The sequence below is a fragment of the Dermacentor albipictus genome, chromosome 1, assembly GCF_038994185.2.
Source record: "Dermacentor albipictus isolate Rhodes 1998 colony chromosome 1, USDA_Dalb.pri_finalv2, whole genome shotgun sequence".
NCBI lineage: Eukaryota > Metazoa > Arthropoda > Arachnida > Ixodida > Ixodidae > Dermacentor > Dermacentor albipictus.
In genome coordinates, this window is record NC_091821.1 from 159,193,170 (window position 1) to 159,209,596 (window position 16,427).

At 44.2% G+C, this 16,427-nt stretch overlaps 1 protein-coding gene across 4 annotated transcripts in view; it reads left to right on the plus strand.

The window, feature by feature from the left end:
- SPoCk (secretory pathway calcium atpase) overlaps nucleotides 1–13,914 on the plus strand; it is a 117,851-nt gene extending 103,937 nt beyond the window's left edge. For all 4 annotated transcript variants that reach the window (XM_065442991.2, XM_065442999.2, XM_065442996.2 and 1 more), the window contains exon 24: nucleotides 12,615–13,914. In XM_065442991.2, coding sequence (XP_065299063.1) covers nucleotides 12,615–12,739 — 125 coding nt within the window. In that variant the 3' untranslated portion in view covers nucleotides 12,740–13,914. The remainder of the gene's footprint in view (nucleotides 1–12,614) is intronic.
- The last annotated feature ends 2,513 nt before the right edge of the window (nucleotides 13,915–16,427 follow it).

The following is a 16,427-nucleotide window of genomic DNA, read 5'->3' on the forward strand; positions in this document are numbered from 1 at the left end:
GTGGGAAAAGAAGGCAAAAAGAGGGGACGTGCGGTGGCTGCGGGAGCAGGATGTTTTGTACCTGCAATGGAAAGACAGGCGGCTTGTGAATATGATGTCTACCGCGCACACAGCGAACAAATTCGTCCTTGCAAAGCGAAAGAAGAAAGTCGGGAGTATGTGGACAGAAGTGTCCGTGAAGAAGCCTGTGCTGATCAAGAAATACAATGTGGGCATGCTTGGAGTGGATAAATCCGACCAGCTCATCGGATCCTACAACGTCCTTATGAAGTCCTTGCGATGGTGGAAGACACTGTTTTTCCACTGCATCGATATAGCTGTAGTAAATAGCTTTATAATGTTTAGCGAGCATCGTCGGCAGCATCCAGAAGTCCCAGAACTATCGAGAAGTTTGCACTTCGACCAGTTGGCCTTCAGGCTAGAACTAATTGACCAGCTGCTGGGATATGATGAGCCACATATTGCGGACCCCCTAGTCGCGCCTGTTGTTCCCTCTCGGAGTGCACCTCAAGTTCAACAGCATCAACCACAAAAAATGGAAAGATATAGAAACTGTGAACTGTGCTATGAAGAAAAGTTGAACAGAAAACAAATGTTTTCTGTGAAACATGCACAGCTAACCTCTGTTTCACTTCATCGAGAAACTGCTTCGCACGGTGGATTGATAGACACTAGGTCTAATGTTTTCCTGCGTACCTAAATAACTTTTGCAGATACAGAGCTAATATTTGCAGGATGATTTCAAATGGCCCTTTTGTTGAGAATGTATATTTGGTTTTTTTGAAATATTTTTTTAATGCAAAGCAGCATTGATGTTTTTGTCGATCTTTCTCGTTCTTGTTGCAATTTTTTTTGTTTTGATAATTTTTTCGTATTATTATTAATAAATATGTTGTTTCAAATTAATACCGTTGGAAAGATAATTTCTTTTTCTACAATTTGATACCATACACTTCAACATGAATGATTTCCTGGGGCAGGAAACAACTTAATTACCAGACTACCCAAAAACTACCGATTTTCCCACAGTCACGAAAGTGTTAATTATACACTCGTGCACCCACCATCTCCTGTCACAGTACGAGCACCGATATGCCTAATCACTGTACTGGCAGGCCTTCCAAGCTTTTTCAGATGCACAAGTATGCCTAGGTACATCGCACTGCTGTGACGTCGCTCATAGTGGCACGTGATTTATTCAAGGCAACATCCGTTATTTGTGTAATCTGTTGCTTCAATTGACGAATTAAAGTTTAGAGAAATAATAAGACACACAAACCAAGTGTCTGCGTGTTCTTGTTTTACTTCGCAGCACTGCAAGAGAAATGTACTTCCGTTTTGTCTGCATGTTCCCATGTCGTGCAGTTGCGCGAGCAGACAATGAAAGTATGTTATTTTCTACAATGTTTTAGTGTGCGATCATGCTCTATGATCTGCTTGTGCCTTCCTCAGTATTTGCATAGCACTGGCTTATAGCGCTAGTCTGGTGTCCTCGTGCACAGCACGCAAAATCAAGTGCTGCACAAAATGAGACAAACGCAACACCACATGCGCGACGCTGTCAGCAGAAGTGCACCGCACAGCAAAAAAATAGAGAGGAAAAAGAAATGAAAGCAGGCCCATGATGTATGTGTCACGCGATCCTTAAGTTTTCCGGTATGGGAGAACGCAGGGAAAAAATTTCGCTTGCGGAGGCTAGAGAGCACAAGTGGAAGGTGTCTCACTTGGCAGTGGCCCTTGCCTATCATGGGCTCGCGGCACTGAAATCTTCCAGCATATAACCGAACTTTGCTATGTGGCCTGCTCAGGGGCTCTTTAAGGGCAGTAAAAGACATGCATTCACTTTTTTTAACTGCCCGATTTTTCAGACATTTTCGCAGCCCCTAGTGAGTGAAAAATCGGATGTTGGCTGTACAACTGACTAAGAGGATGCTTCAAATGGTCCGTGGGGCGAATGCATGGCGGAAGGAGGACGATAACAGAAACGACTTACGCATTGAGGAATGAACGGGAAAGAAAGTGTACCGTGACCTGTTTGAAGGAGCTCGAGTTCAAAAAACAAAGTGTTAGCTCACTCCAAGATGCAGGTGTCCCTCATCGAAACCAAAATAATCTCTTCAAAGCAGTGAAACACAACACTGAGGTGTTGTGCGTGGGCTGAGAGTATGTAAGGACAGTTGAGGTTTACTTACCAAATGTTAAGAGAGAATCTCACTTGTGACAAAATTCAGGCCTCATACCAATGAGCTTCGTATCAGTTGATAGACCTCATATTCGAAAATATTTGCTCCTGTGAATTTCCTTTTTATTCGTATTTGAGAATGTATGACTTGATTTGCAATGGTTCTTACCATTTTCTTTCATATATTTTTTAAAGATCGCTGTGCATTGTATTAACCCTGCCCTTCTGTTTTCTTTTCGAATTAAGTCATTTTTTTTAATTTTTTAACATGCCCACGAGAGTGGCAGTATCAGGTGACATGGTGTCAACCCGTCTTGACATAAAACGAAGCTTTTTGTCACTCAGGGAATTTTGCAAAGGCGCTCAAGGAAAACCTTGAACACTTGGGGAATGTGGAAATGTCAGCTTGGTAGACACCTTGAAGTAGTTGAATTACCATCAAGTTACCCCCCCAAGATATAGTTAATCAATTACAAAGCAAAGAAAAAAGTCCTCATAACTAATTGTATCTCATCTGCAATCAAATAGCTCTCAATAGCTGTTTCCATACCTGCCAACTTTCCAAAATTTTCTGTAAATATTACAAACTTGGGCTTGTTCTATGATATTACGAATGTTGCAAAAAAGTTATAAAATTGTTGATAGACAGTGGCACATGTCAAAAGGTGCATGCAAAAAAAATTATGATGGAACCTTCTCTGCTCTTTTCTGGCAGTGTAAAACACCATATACTATAGAACCTTGTTCATACATGTTGCAAAAAGTGCAAGAGAAAGTGTGTGATCTGTAGTCACTGAAAAATTTGGCAGACTCAATTGAACTTTACATCTATGTAATCAATCTGAAGCGTTGCACCAAATTGTTGCAGCATGAAATGCCAGTGCAAGCCAAAATAGTGGGGCCTGAGCAGCCCTAGGCCCGCATTGTTTTTGTGGCTTTGGCAAGCTTCATTTGCACTCCTCGAATTCATCCAGGGTCAGCAGCCTTTTTGGGCCGGGCATATTGTAGCACTCTTCAATGAAGCACGCTAAATAAACTGGTTTATTGTGGGCGAACTTGTGCCTGGAAACTCGATACTAAGCATTCACACAATTTACAAGAAGAGTTAACAGGAGCCTATTAAACAGTCAACCGCATCTCCTCGGCAAACACACTTTTAATGCGCCCTGAAGGCCAGGAGCCACGCCGAGATTTTTCATTAAGCGGGAGACTGTGGCGCTGCCGTGTGCATGTGCACGCGAGACACGCACTGTATCGCCATGCGCAAGGCGTTGCTGGCACTCTTTCAGGGCGATCCTATGAGTAATGCCTAGGGGCTTTAGCACTAAGGCGCTTGGAAGAGTACCTCACGAGAGTGCGCGTAACAAGCATGTGGGGAGCTCTTTGTGTCATTAGACCCCTCTGAAAACTCATCATCCCAATGCATGTGAAAAAAATTTATCTGTAGATGTGTTTTCATTGCCTGTCGTAGTAAGGCTTCATGCAGACTACATGTACGACCGCATGGTTGTGTTGCTTTGATCACTCTTGTTCATAAGGGATCACTTCGTAATTCAGGTCACCTACTCGGCAAATAACTTCGTAAGGTCCAAAGTATCGGGGAAGGTGTTTTTCACGTAGTCCGCGACGACGCACTGCTGTCCATACCCACACTTTAGCGCCTGGGTGGTACTGAACTTCTCTGCGGCGCAGATTGTAGTGGCTATCGTCCCTACGTTGTTGCTGGCGTATGTGGAACCAGGCTAACTGCCAGGCTTCTTCAGCTCGTTGTAGGAAGTCGTCAATGTCGTACAGGTTGTTGTCATCATCTACTGGCAACATAGCATCCAGTGTGGTTGTTACTGTGCGGCCATAGACCAGTTGAAATGGGGTGACCTGAGTTGTCTCCTGTACAGCCGTATTATAGGCAAAAGTGGCGTAAGGCAAGATTGCGTCCCACGTCTTATGTTCGAGGTCGACATACATGGACAGCATATCGGCCAGGGTTCGGTTTAGACGTTCCGTCAGGCCGTTTGTTTGGGGATGATATGCAGTGCTTTTCCTGTGACTGGTGTGAGTCATCTTCATCAAACGCTGCATCAAATCAGCTGTGAAGGCCGCTCCTCAATCAGTAATCACGACCGTTGGTGCACCATGTCGCAGTACTATGTTACAAACAAAGAAATTGGCAACTTCAGCTGCCGTTCCTCATTCAAGGCAGCCAGTTTCAGCATATTGTGTTAAATAGTCTGTCGCTACTATGATCCATCTGTTCCCTGACGATGACGTTGGGAACGGTCCGAGAAGATCCATTCCAACTTTTTGAAATGGAGTCTTCGGTGGGTCTATGGGTTGGAGAAGGCCAGCTGGTTTCACGGGTGGTGTTTTGCACCTTTGACATTCGCAACATGTCTTCACGTAATGCTGCACCAACACTAACAGTTTAGGCCAGAAGTATCTCAGACGAATTCTGGCGAACGTCCGGCTGACACCTAAGTGACCCGACGATGGTTCATCACGGCAAGCTTCCCAAATTTCCGGTCGCATGGCTGACGGTACGACAAGCAAGAATTTTTCCTGGTTACATTCAAAGTTTCTCTTCTAGAGCGCATTATCTCAGAGGCGAAATGACAATAAACCTCTCGTAAACATACGTGAGACTTAGACGTCGTATCCTTCGAGGTGCTTGATGAGTGAGAGCAATTCTGTGTCGGCCCGTTGACGCTCGGCGATTTCAGAAGCTGTCATCGCTGTAAAGAACGGGAAATCCTCTTCTTCTGAAGGAATAGACTCCACTGGTGAGCGGGACAAGTAGTCAGCATTGTTATGGTTTCTTCCAGACCTGTATACAACAGTAATGTCATATTCTTGGAGCCTGAGGCTCCGGCTCACAAGTCGTCCAAATGGGTCCATTAGGTGTGCCAGCCAGCAAAAAGAATGGTGATCGCTGACTGCATGGAACGGCCTGCCATAGAGGTATGGTCGGAACTTGCTGATGGCCCATATGCCAGCCAAACATTCCTTTTCTACTGCAAAGTAATTTGTTTCAGCTTTCGAGAGAGTGCGGCTAGCATATGCTATGACTTTCTCTTCCCCATTTTGCCACTAAACTAGAGCCGCGCCGAGACTGAGATTGCTTGCATCTGTGTGGACTTCTGTGTCCGCTGTTTCGTCAAAGTGGGCGCGGATCAGTAGCACTTGCAATCATTCCTTTAATTCATTGAATGCAACCTCTTGTTCAGTATGCCACATGAAGGGTACGTCTTCTTTAGTAAGTTTCATTAGAGGTTCAGCAATTTTTGAGAAGTTTTCTACAAATCGCCTGTAGTACGCGCACAGCGCCAAAAATTGCCGTATTGTCTTCTTGTTTGTCGGCTCTGGAAATCGCGCAACGGAAGCAGTCTTGTCGGGATCCAGACCAATACCTTGCGCGCTAATTACGTGACCCAGGAAAATAAGTTCTTAGAATCCAAACTGGCACTTTAACGGTTTAATGGTTAGGCCTGCCATGCGGATGGCTTGGAGCACTAAACGCAGCATCTGTACATGCTGGTCGAATGTTGCGGAAAATACCACTACGTCGTCTAGGTAATCTAAGCATGACTGCCATTTGAGAACTGAGAGGACATTGTCCATCATGAGCTGGAATGTCGCCGGCGTACAGCAGAGGCCAAATTGAAGCACTTTGAACTCACACAGGTCGTCTGGGGTTACAAAAGCAGTTTTTTCACGGTCTCTTTCATCTACTTCAATTTGCCGATACCCGCTCTTGAGATCTAATGAAGAGAAAAATTTTCCACGTCGTAGGTGATCCAACGTGTTACAATACGGGGTCGGGTGTATACATCACGCTTGATCACACTGTTCAATTTCCGGTAATCAACACAGAATCTCAATGTATTGTCCTCTTTTCTCAGAAGGACTATGGGCGACGCCCACGGGTTGTTTGATGGCTGAATTACATCGTCCTCAAGCATCTCTTGCATTTGACTTTTTATGACCTCTCGTTCAACTGGTGACACTCGGTACGGATGTTGGTATACTGGCCTGGTCGCTTTGTCTGTTATTATACGGTGTTCAACAATTGGTGTGCGCCATACTTTTTATGAGGTGGAGAAACATTCTGCGATGTCATTTATAAGGTCCTCCATCATTTCTTTCTGGGCTGGCGACAGACTTTGGTTGATTGCAACTAATGTTACGGCATCATGCATAGTTTGGACAGCAGGCGGCCTTGACACTAAGCTACATACATCTGTGACTGCAGCAGTGCTTTGCAGGAAGGCGATGGCTGTGTTCTTTGAGACGTGCTGAAATTCACTTCCGAAGTTCGTCAGCAATACATCAGCACACCCATCGCGTAGTTGAACAATTCCTCGCTCTCCACAAATGCCTTGTTTCAACAGAAGCTCAACGTTGGCTTCCGCTATACTTTCCGAGTCGTTGAATGCTTCGTTTCTTATGCTAACCAGCATACTGCATCGCGGTGGCATGATTATGTCATCGTTGGTAACCGCAAGGCAACATGTTGTAGCTCCTCCGACTTGCACGTCTATAGCCTGCTTCGTAGAAAATGACACGCTAGCATTCTGCGGGTTGATTATGGCACCATTTGTTAGAAGAAAGTCCATTCCGAGTATTACATCCTTTGAACATTCTGGTAGTACGACAAAAACAGCGGCGTAAGAAAAACCTCGAATTCTGGTTCTCGCTGTACATCTACCCAGGGGTTTAATGAGGTGCCCACAAGCCGTACATATCTGGGGTCCACTCCACGGCATCAAAACTTTTTTCAATTCTTTGGTGAGTGCATATCTTGCAATGGAATAATCAGCAGCTGTGTCAACTAATGCACTCAATTCATGACTGTCTATCATAATGCGCAAGCCTAAAAGAAATTCTCCGTTCACTTATCTTATACATCCGTCTCTGTTTGTCGCGGCTGCTCAGTAAACTTGACGGAGGGAGGATCTTAGCTTTTTTTAATGCCAGCTGCCTCACCTCCACAGGTTGCTCGCTTCAGTTTTCCTGATGTGGGCTCAGTGAATGACGCCTTGGTGAAATCGAGGATGGCCGCGGACTCGGTGATCGGTAGCGTGTAGACGCTGGCGACCGTGACCAGTGTTGGTATCTAGCAGCCGTGTCCTGTTGTCTGAAGAAGTAGTCCTGAATTTCGATGGGTCTTTCACCATTATGAGGACAAGGTGCATTTATCGTAAAGCTGCGAATACCTGCTCTGCGATATGGGCACAATCTGTAAAGGTGTCCAGCTTCTCTGCAGTGGAAACAGAGTGGCGTCCGATAGGGTGCACGCCACACATCGCTTTTTCATGGCCTCAGCTCTGCTAGAAGGGGTCCACTGTGCAGAGTCGGCTGGCGGCTGCTTGGTGTCACATGGAGCACTATGCCCGGTTGGTTGGCATAACACATCAGCGTATGTCGGCACGCAACGTACCGGTTGTGGTTGTTCATGATGCACGGGCGGTTCCTCACGTCCTGTCTGCAGAATGGCGTGGCAAACTTCATCCCGAATGACGGCGGCGAAAGTTGAAACTGTCGGCGTGGCTTCCGGTAGCTGCAGCTTTCGAAGCTCCTCCTTTACGATTGATCGCACCAGTTCTTCTTTGGTGTTACTGCCTGGGCCTGCTGACAGTAGAACGGCTGGTGCGCTGGTGACATCACGATTGTAGTGATGGGCACGTTGCTGTGGCGCCTTCTCTATGGTCGTCGCTTCGGTCCGAAACTCGTCGACGCTGTGTGGTGGGTTGTGGACGAGTCCTGCAAACAGCTCCTGCTTAACGCCACGCATCAGATGGCGTAATTTCTTCTCTTCGGTCATGTTTGGATCAGCACGCTTGAAGAGACTGGACGTGTCCTCGATATACATGCCGACCCTCTCGTTAGGGCGCTGGTTTCTGGCTTGTAGAGCGCGCTCTGTGTTCTCTTGCCGATCAGTGCTAGCATAAGTGGCAAGCAACTGTCGCCGAAATTCTTCCCATGAAGATAGCGCCGCTTCATGATTGACGTACCATGTCCTCACTGACTCTTCCAACGCGAAGTACATGTTGCGAAGCTTCCTTGTCTCGTCCCAGCCGTTGAAATCTGCTACTCGCTCGAAGTGCTCTAACCAGCCTTCCACATCTTTGAACGTATCGCCTTGGAAAAACTCGGGCGTTCATGGTGGGTACACGGTGAGCTGGGACGATGCCACTGGGCTGGTCATGGTTGCACCGTCGCTGCTAACTGTTGCCTGCACTGCTGCAGCAACAGGAAGCGGTCCAAACTCGGGAGGGTGTCCTTAGATGTGGCGGCTTGTGCACTGGTGTGCTGGGGTCTGTTCTCTGGGTTCCAATCGCTGAGGGTTGGGGCTCCATTCTCTTACGAACTGGGGACTTCCAATCATACCTCGCACCTCCACAAGAAATGTAGCACTCTTCACTGAAGCACACTAAACAAACTGGTTTATTGTGGGTGAACTGCTGCCCGGAAACTCAATACTAAGCATTCACACAATTTACAAGAAGAGTTAGCAGAAGCCTATTCAACAGAACACACTTCTTAGACGCTGGGTGCAACTGGGTGCGCCCCGATGGCCAGGAGCCACGCCGAAACTTCTCATTGGACGGGAGACTCTGGCACTGCCATGTCCGCGTGCACGCCAGACGCGCTGTATCGCCATGCGTGAGGCGTTGCTGGCGCTCTTCTAATGGCGATCCTATGAGTAATGCCTAGGGGCTTTAGATACGACGTGCTTGGAAGGGTACCTCACGAGAGTGCTCGTAACTGGCCTGTGGGGAGCTCTCTGTGGCAATATTAACAGGAAGTTTCGACGTACCCACTCTGGTGAGGCTTTCTAGTTTTCCTATGTCATATAGACCCTTTTCGCAAAGCAGTTTGCTCTGGAGGAACGAGATGGCGCTCTCAGCGGCACGCTGTGCGTTGTCTCATTGGAAGTGCACAAATACGAAGCCATTACCACTTCTGTCCTGCTACTCTGCGATCAGCTGTTGTAAATACAACTGGGTGTTTGTTAAACCACTGTGCTCTATTCATACTGCAAAATGTGGAACAGTAGAGGGAAGACGTGTGCAGTGGTTGCCTGCAAATACTGACATATTAAGGAAGGGAATGAATCTGTGTGGCCAAGTTCCCGGACCACTGCTACATAAGGACTGTCTGTGTTGCCAGCCACTCGCGATGCAAAGCTTTCCTCGAGGATAAAAAAAAGAATTGCTCATCTGCCAGCGCTGTATCGCTAACCTCCAAAGAAAGGACTTCAACCCTGGAACATCGGGAGTTAAAACTGAGTACCGCTTGTTGCAAAAGGAAGTAGCGCCACTTACTGGCGTAGTACTCACATGCAAACTTTAATCACACGAAACTTACGCCCACTCTATTACCAACGTATCAAGAATAAGTGAATGGGTGCACTCTTGAATCAATGAGCCAAAGCATGGTGACGACTACTACACCAACGGCACATGAATGTTTGAAGCTGGACGTTTTGTGCGGGTTCGCAGAGTAAGCGAGTGACTAGTGATAATACATCTTTGCTACAAGCTATTACCAAGTACAGAAGATTCACATTCCAAGCCTTGTGCACAGCAAGAATAAATCTGTTGCAGCTGTGCACACCCACAAGCGATTAGGCAGAAAATAAACTATGATACAGTCACCGCACCTAAGAACACTACTAGGTCAGAAACACGACAAGCTGCTTCTTTAAAGTGTTTGTCAAATAAAGAACGAAGAGCAAAACACACTCATCCTGATTTAATTTGTAAGCAGAAACTTTGTATAGCTTGGAACACATTTCTAGCCCCACTTCCAGTACAAGCTTCATAAATGCTGTTCGCGCAGTTTGCACTAGGTGTAATAACCCCTGGAAGGTCTTTTCATGTCCTCTGAAGCTGTGGCCAAGGCTTGATGTTGTCCACCCAGTCACCATCTACGATATCCGCCGAAACAGGTTTGCTGAGCCACACCAGTTGTCATGCAAATCCATTGTAAACACGGAGACAAGGGAGGCAGTTGAAACAAGCAATGGACCCATCACTATGTGATCAAACATGGTGGCACCAACAGGATTGCCGTAAAAAGGGTGTACAGTTTGTAAGAACGTCTATGGGGAACCCAACCGAAATCAAGCTGGTCGGCGACACGAAAATACGATGCTGCAAGAGCAAAACATGACATGCACTTCATGCCGCTTGCAGCAGTGAACGGTGACACGTTTTGGTGCACCATGTGCACGGGAAACACGGGACACACGGAAACATGTGAAACACGGGAAGATGCCTATTGCCATAAGGTTGACAGCGATAGCTGTGAATGTGACATGCGAAGATCCACAGGAATATTTACTGGTACCGGAAGAGGAAACCAAGTGCTTGCCGATGTTTTCACATGACGTGGGCAGGCGAGAACTGTGGGGAAAGTGGCGCGGCACGCTGCTTAATCGTGCACACCTCGCATTATTTCTTGTTAACATGTGACCTAGCGGCTGGAAAATGTGTCATACAATCGCAGTTTCACGATATATTAAACATTGGTGCCGAAAGATTCCATTTTCCGGGAACGTATTAACCAGTGAAAAAGAATCTGTATTAGCTCATTTTTTGTGTTTTCGATTATGAATGTTGCCACCAGGTTATCGTACGAAACGGTATCATCTAAACAAGGTTTTGCTGTAATACCACAAGGATAGCCTCCTATACACTTCTCAATGGTTGCACCTGAGGTTATTCGGAGTCGCTGTGATAATGTCAGGGATCTTATAAATTTTTCACAGTAATGCTGAAAGAAATCAGATATTTTGTACTGGAAACTAGACCTGAACAGTGTTCCTCTCGTCGGTATCTGACGAGAGGAAAGTCTTATGGTTGATGGGCACCAGAGGTATACTTGCTCTGGCAACTTTATTTAGACAAGTTGCTGAGGCAGGCAGTAGTAGTAATAAAAACATCTTTATGGAGGTGCTGGCTTGTGAGGTGTGGGGTAAAAGTATCGCCTCACTCATCTTTTCACTGTGGGGAGTCTGAACCAGCCTCCCAGATGTAAGAGAAAAGCATGCAATATGAAGTGTTGTTCAGGTATGTCTGTAGGTCATTTCAGTCTTTCATGCTGGCTTGGGCTGCATGATGTCTGATACTTTCAGTAGCTGGGCAAGTTCACAATAAGTGCAATTTGTCCACAGGTTTGTCATCTTGAATGGCAAATGGGGCAGCTAATGGTATATAAGTAAGGTTCACTGGCACTGCTGTTTCGCTTCCACTTTTTTGTTACGTGAGGTGTTAGCATGACACCCAAATAAAAACCTGCATAGCATCACGTCCCCTTTTCTGGTCTGTTCATAACGGATGACCACAGAACACAGAGGACACGTGTCTGAAGACGGAGTCAGTTTTTGCGGTCTAGAATGTACAGTCTGGGGTCAGCAGTTCAAGGGGATGTCGTAGGATCTGTTTGATTTGTAGTCCGCTTAGAAAGTAAGTTGGTACCATCATCTCCTGGTATGCCACAGGGTCCAAAAACCCACTTGATAGTGGTATTGAAGTGCTGTTGTCTGTTGAACCTCCTGGAACATAGCGTGGAATGTACACACTTTAATTCCGCTATTACTTCTGTCAAGTCTCTTCTAAGCACGATAGCTTCACTGCTGTTTACTATTACAAGTGGGATTGCTTTTATAGCGTCTCAAATGGTTGATATCTCTCCGAATATAGACGTAATGTTTGTCGTTGCTTTCGTAAATTTCGGCGCACTGTATGTTGGGATTTATGCCATGGTAAACAGCAATGCGCTGTCTTTGTCAAGTGAAGTGTCTGTCGCTTTAAATGCTTGCATAACCCGTGAGAATTGCGAACCCCTCTCTCCCCCCTCTTTTTCTTTCCGCCTGTTGTGTTGTGTCTGCAGGATTTTTACTATTTTTAAGGTTCACAGGTTGGCAAGTATACATTATACAGTAATTTAAAAAAAATTAAATTATGGGGTTTTACGTGCCAAAACCACTTTCTGATTATGAGGCACGCCGTAGTGGAGGACTCCGGAAATTTCGACCACCTGGGGTTCTTTAACGTGCACCTAAATCTAAGTACATGGGTGTTTTCACATTTCGCCCCCATCGAAATGCGGCCGCCGTGGCCGGGATTCGATCCCGCGACCTCGTGCTCAGCAGCCCAGCACCATAGCCACTGAGCAACCACGGCGGGTATTATACAGTAATAGGTAACGCTGTTGTGTGTTGAGCCACTAATGAGTTCATTTGGAAATTGTCTCGAACATTCTTCTTCAGTGCGAGCAAAGAGGCCTTCTGATAGAAAAGTGTAACAAAAGTGAGACCCCAAATGCTGTAGCATGAGGAATCCACATAGCGAATATTTGTATATAGTTTGAAAGTTATTATTACATATATGGTGCCCTTAACATTTCACATTTTTTTCTTCTTTTTCAGATATTTGTCTCCTTGTTGGAGTATCATCAACTGTTTTTATTGTATCAGAGCTGAAGAAGTTCTTTGAAAGAAGCATTTCGAGAAGGGTGCGGAAAAAGCAGTTTTTCGGCTCAGATTTTGTTTAAAGTGCTGTGCTTTGACTGTTGTTTCTGTAGGCCCACGTTAGTCAATGCAGTTTCTGGATCCTTGAATGCCTTTATTTTTTATGAATTTTAAGTTGGCTGGCAGTTATTATTTTAAAAACAGCCTTTATTTTTTATTTATATTTTTTATCTCATTGTAGTGCAAAAGTGTCAATGCACAAAAGCATTCAGATTAGGCATGGAAGAGTTGCGTAGGGTTTGCAGCTCATTCATCATGAACTATGTAAATAGTTTTTTGTAAATAACTGCAAGTGGGCAAGATCATGTGAAGCTGCAGGGTGAAGAGCTGAGACACTTTGCCTTATCATGTATGATTTGCACATTCAAAACTAACCAATGGTTGTGGCAACATTGTGGACAGGAAACCTGCAAAACTCTGGATTCTTCCTTTCCTGTACTCTTTATTTGACAAAGGTCCTCAATGTTCCTCTCCCCCACTGCCCCTCCCCTTTTTTTTCTTATAATTTACTTACGTGAATGTTTCAGTGATAAGTGCATTCAGACATCTGCAACTTTTCATTATGCACATGCTTTGCTATTTTAGTGGAGCACAGCGACAGTAGTGCCTTGCAAGATGCACAATAGAGAACCAGCAGAATCATGCCCATTCACACTGCATATTTCTCAAGTGAAATGCGTTTTTCTTTTTTCTCTTCTTTACATGCCAAGAGGACATTTAATTTATTACAAATCATGATTCACTGACTCCAGTGTTTAAGTTCTTGGCAAGAATACAATTTAGTATCCATGCACAAAATAGTAGCTGATGGTGTCAGAATGCAAGAATGTGATGTTCAGTTATTTAGCCGTTATTTGTATTTTCTTTGGAGACTTTTCTTCTGGCTGTTTGCAATTCTGTAATGTCTGTAATCTGGAATAGCTGTGTTGATAAGGCTTGTCCTCGCATCTATGTTTTAAGACTACAGCAAGCTCTCACTTCTATTCTTGACCTTTCAAGTACCATGCCCAATTGTGTTATGGAGCACTTCCCTATATTTACTCCTACTCCCTGCGCATTCTTGGCTGCATTCGAGCTCAAAGAAAATTATGCATTGATTGTACAAGATTTCCAGGAGTTCCTAAAGTAAACACTCTGGAAGTTTCATGTTTGAATGACAAATACAGAGTATCGATACTGCACTTGTGGCTAAAGTGCCCTATTGTGGTACATCAATGCCTCTTTTGGATGCACATTTTAAAGGATGATAATATCCAGAAAAAAAAAATTATTTAGATTTGAAAACTGACAGTTCTGACTGTGTCAGTTCAGATAGCAAGCTCTCTGAGGACTGCTCGTGTTGGAACTGAGTCAAGCAAGTATATTTCAGCTGAGTGGAGCAGGCTGAATATGAATTCCTTAGTGAATATTTGTGTGGTATATGTCCCTAGGTAAATCAGTATATTTCCAGAAGGATAGCTGTGCACAAGAAAAAAAACAAAGCATGGAAGCCTGGAATAGTCTGTGCTGAAGACAGGCTGCAAAACTAGCACCTCTACATTGATGAAATGTTCTCTGCAGTGCCTATGCACAGCTTTTGGCAGATGGTGTGTGAGTAGAATGGAATCGTGTATTTAGTAGCTAGGCGTCAATGGAATTACACTTCTTTGAGCCATTCAGCAGTAAAGACTGTATAATGTTGCCATATATCTTATGATATCTGTGTGAAACTTAGTTTAATTGGAAAACAGGGATAGTACATTGATCTTCATTAAGTATGACACTGTCAAATGTTCTTTATTGCATGCAAAAAAATTTCATGCAGGTTGCATAGGGCAAATTACATTACATACACAGTCCGTCAGCTTTGTTTGACATTTAGTGAAGTTATAGAACCAGACCATATGTCAAGGGCAGATTTCCATGGCACATGGTGCTGCAGTGGCAGACTAGTACCATTTGTACCAGTGACATTTTTACTACTTCCAACTACAAAATTGTAACTTCTTTCTCTCTCTCTTTCTCCTCACTCTTAGTTGTCACGAGTGCCTTAAACAGAGAAAAGAAAATTTCTCAATGTTACCTATGTGTCAGAGAAGATGTGAATGAACCTGGGTTTTGCGAAGGTTGTTTGTACACCGGTCATTACTGAGGCTTTCACACAGGACACCGTATAAATTTATTTCATATAAATAAATGTGCAGTTAAACATTTTCAAGGTACAATTCAATGTAACTAAGTGACACGGGCCAATTCTCTGTGTCCTGTTGTGGCCCAGTAAAGGAAGTTGGCTGCTGCCGACGGCGGCGCACGGTGAATTGATGACGCAAGAGGTGGCGGCGCCATACAGGCTTGAAATAAAAATTTGGTTAGACTGCTAACTCCTTACCACATGGTGTATCATAATATGGTACACAAAGACCAACTTCTTCAAACATAACAGAATTGGATTGAAATAAAATCTTACATATTTACCCAGAATCTGTGTATAACTCTGGAATCTTGGCCGCTCATCACACAATGTGCAAAAAGTTCATAAAGTTCTTTTTTCACCACAGTTTACATGCCTGAAATCAATGTACAAAAAACACCAATGTTTGCTGTATATCAGCCTACTGTGATGTTTTAAATGACAAAGACATTCAGGTGGTTCATTAAGTACTAGTATATCACATATCATACAGCATGCAGTTATGGGTTATTTTGTAGAAGGGAGCAGGTATTTGTTTGCTCATGACAGAACAAATTTAGTGACCAATTAGAATGTTTCTATGGGCTATACTATTTCTTAACACTATTATGCTATTTCTTAGCACTATTACTGTAGCAAATATGTCAGAAAATGAAAATGCCAGCAGTGTTTACGATAAACAGAGTGGGGCCTGCTGTGTTTCAAGGGCTAATGACAACAGCAGCAGCAGATAACTCTTGGGAAGAGAATTAAGGTTGATTTTCAGCTTGCGCCAAGTTCGTAAAGACTGCAAACCAAATATTTACGCAAAAGAAAGCGCTATAAACGACTCAGCCTAGATACGGATGCTATCAATTAGTCAAGGGCAACATCATCAAATTTAACTCTTTCAGGGTCAATTTTTTTTGCCATATGCGATCGCCCAGGGTTGATTTTTTTTATTGCACATTCCAATAATTCTGAGGGACCTATTTTGAAAAATATTAACCGTAATTTTTCTAGGTGGATCGTAAAGTGAGAAAAAAATATTTTGCATTGTTATATATGTACTCTTTATTCATGAATAACAACAGTAAAAAAGAAAATAAAGTTATCAGAATTAACAATTTGATCCATTGTTATCCACATAGTTCAAGGCTTATAAAATGCGCACACGAGAATATTTCGCAAGTCTCAAATGTTCCTGCTCTTACACTCATATTTATGCCTATAGCGTAATCAAACTGCGTAGGTAAGCACACTCAAGAAAACGGTGTGGTTATGTGCCCGTCAAAAAAGCAAAACATGTGACAAACTTCCGGTAATCTTCACGTTATCACGATCCAGAGGCAATTAGTTTTCACGAGTCTCAGAAAAAAAAAAAAGGGAAACGTATGCATGGCGGCATCCTTCCTATGCGCACCCCTGTGAGCACTAAACGAGCGAGAAACAGGCGGTCGCCCTTTGAGCGATTAGTAACAAGATAGTTATCAGTTTTGTGAGCGCAAGAAGCCAAAGCCGCCTGCAGAACAAAACCCAAAGCGCCGCCTGACCGCACGCGT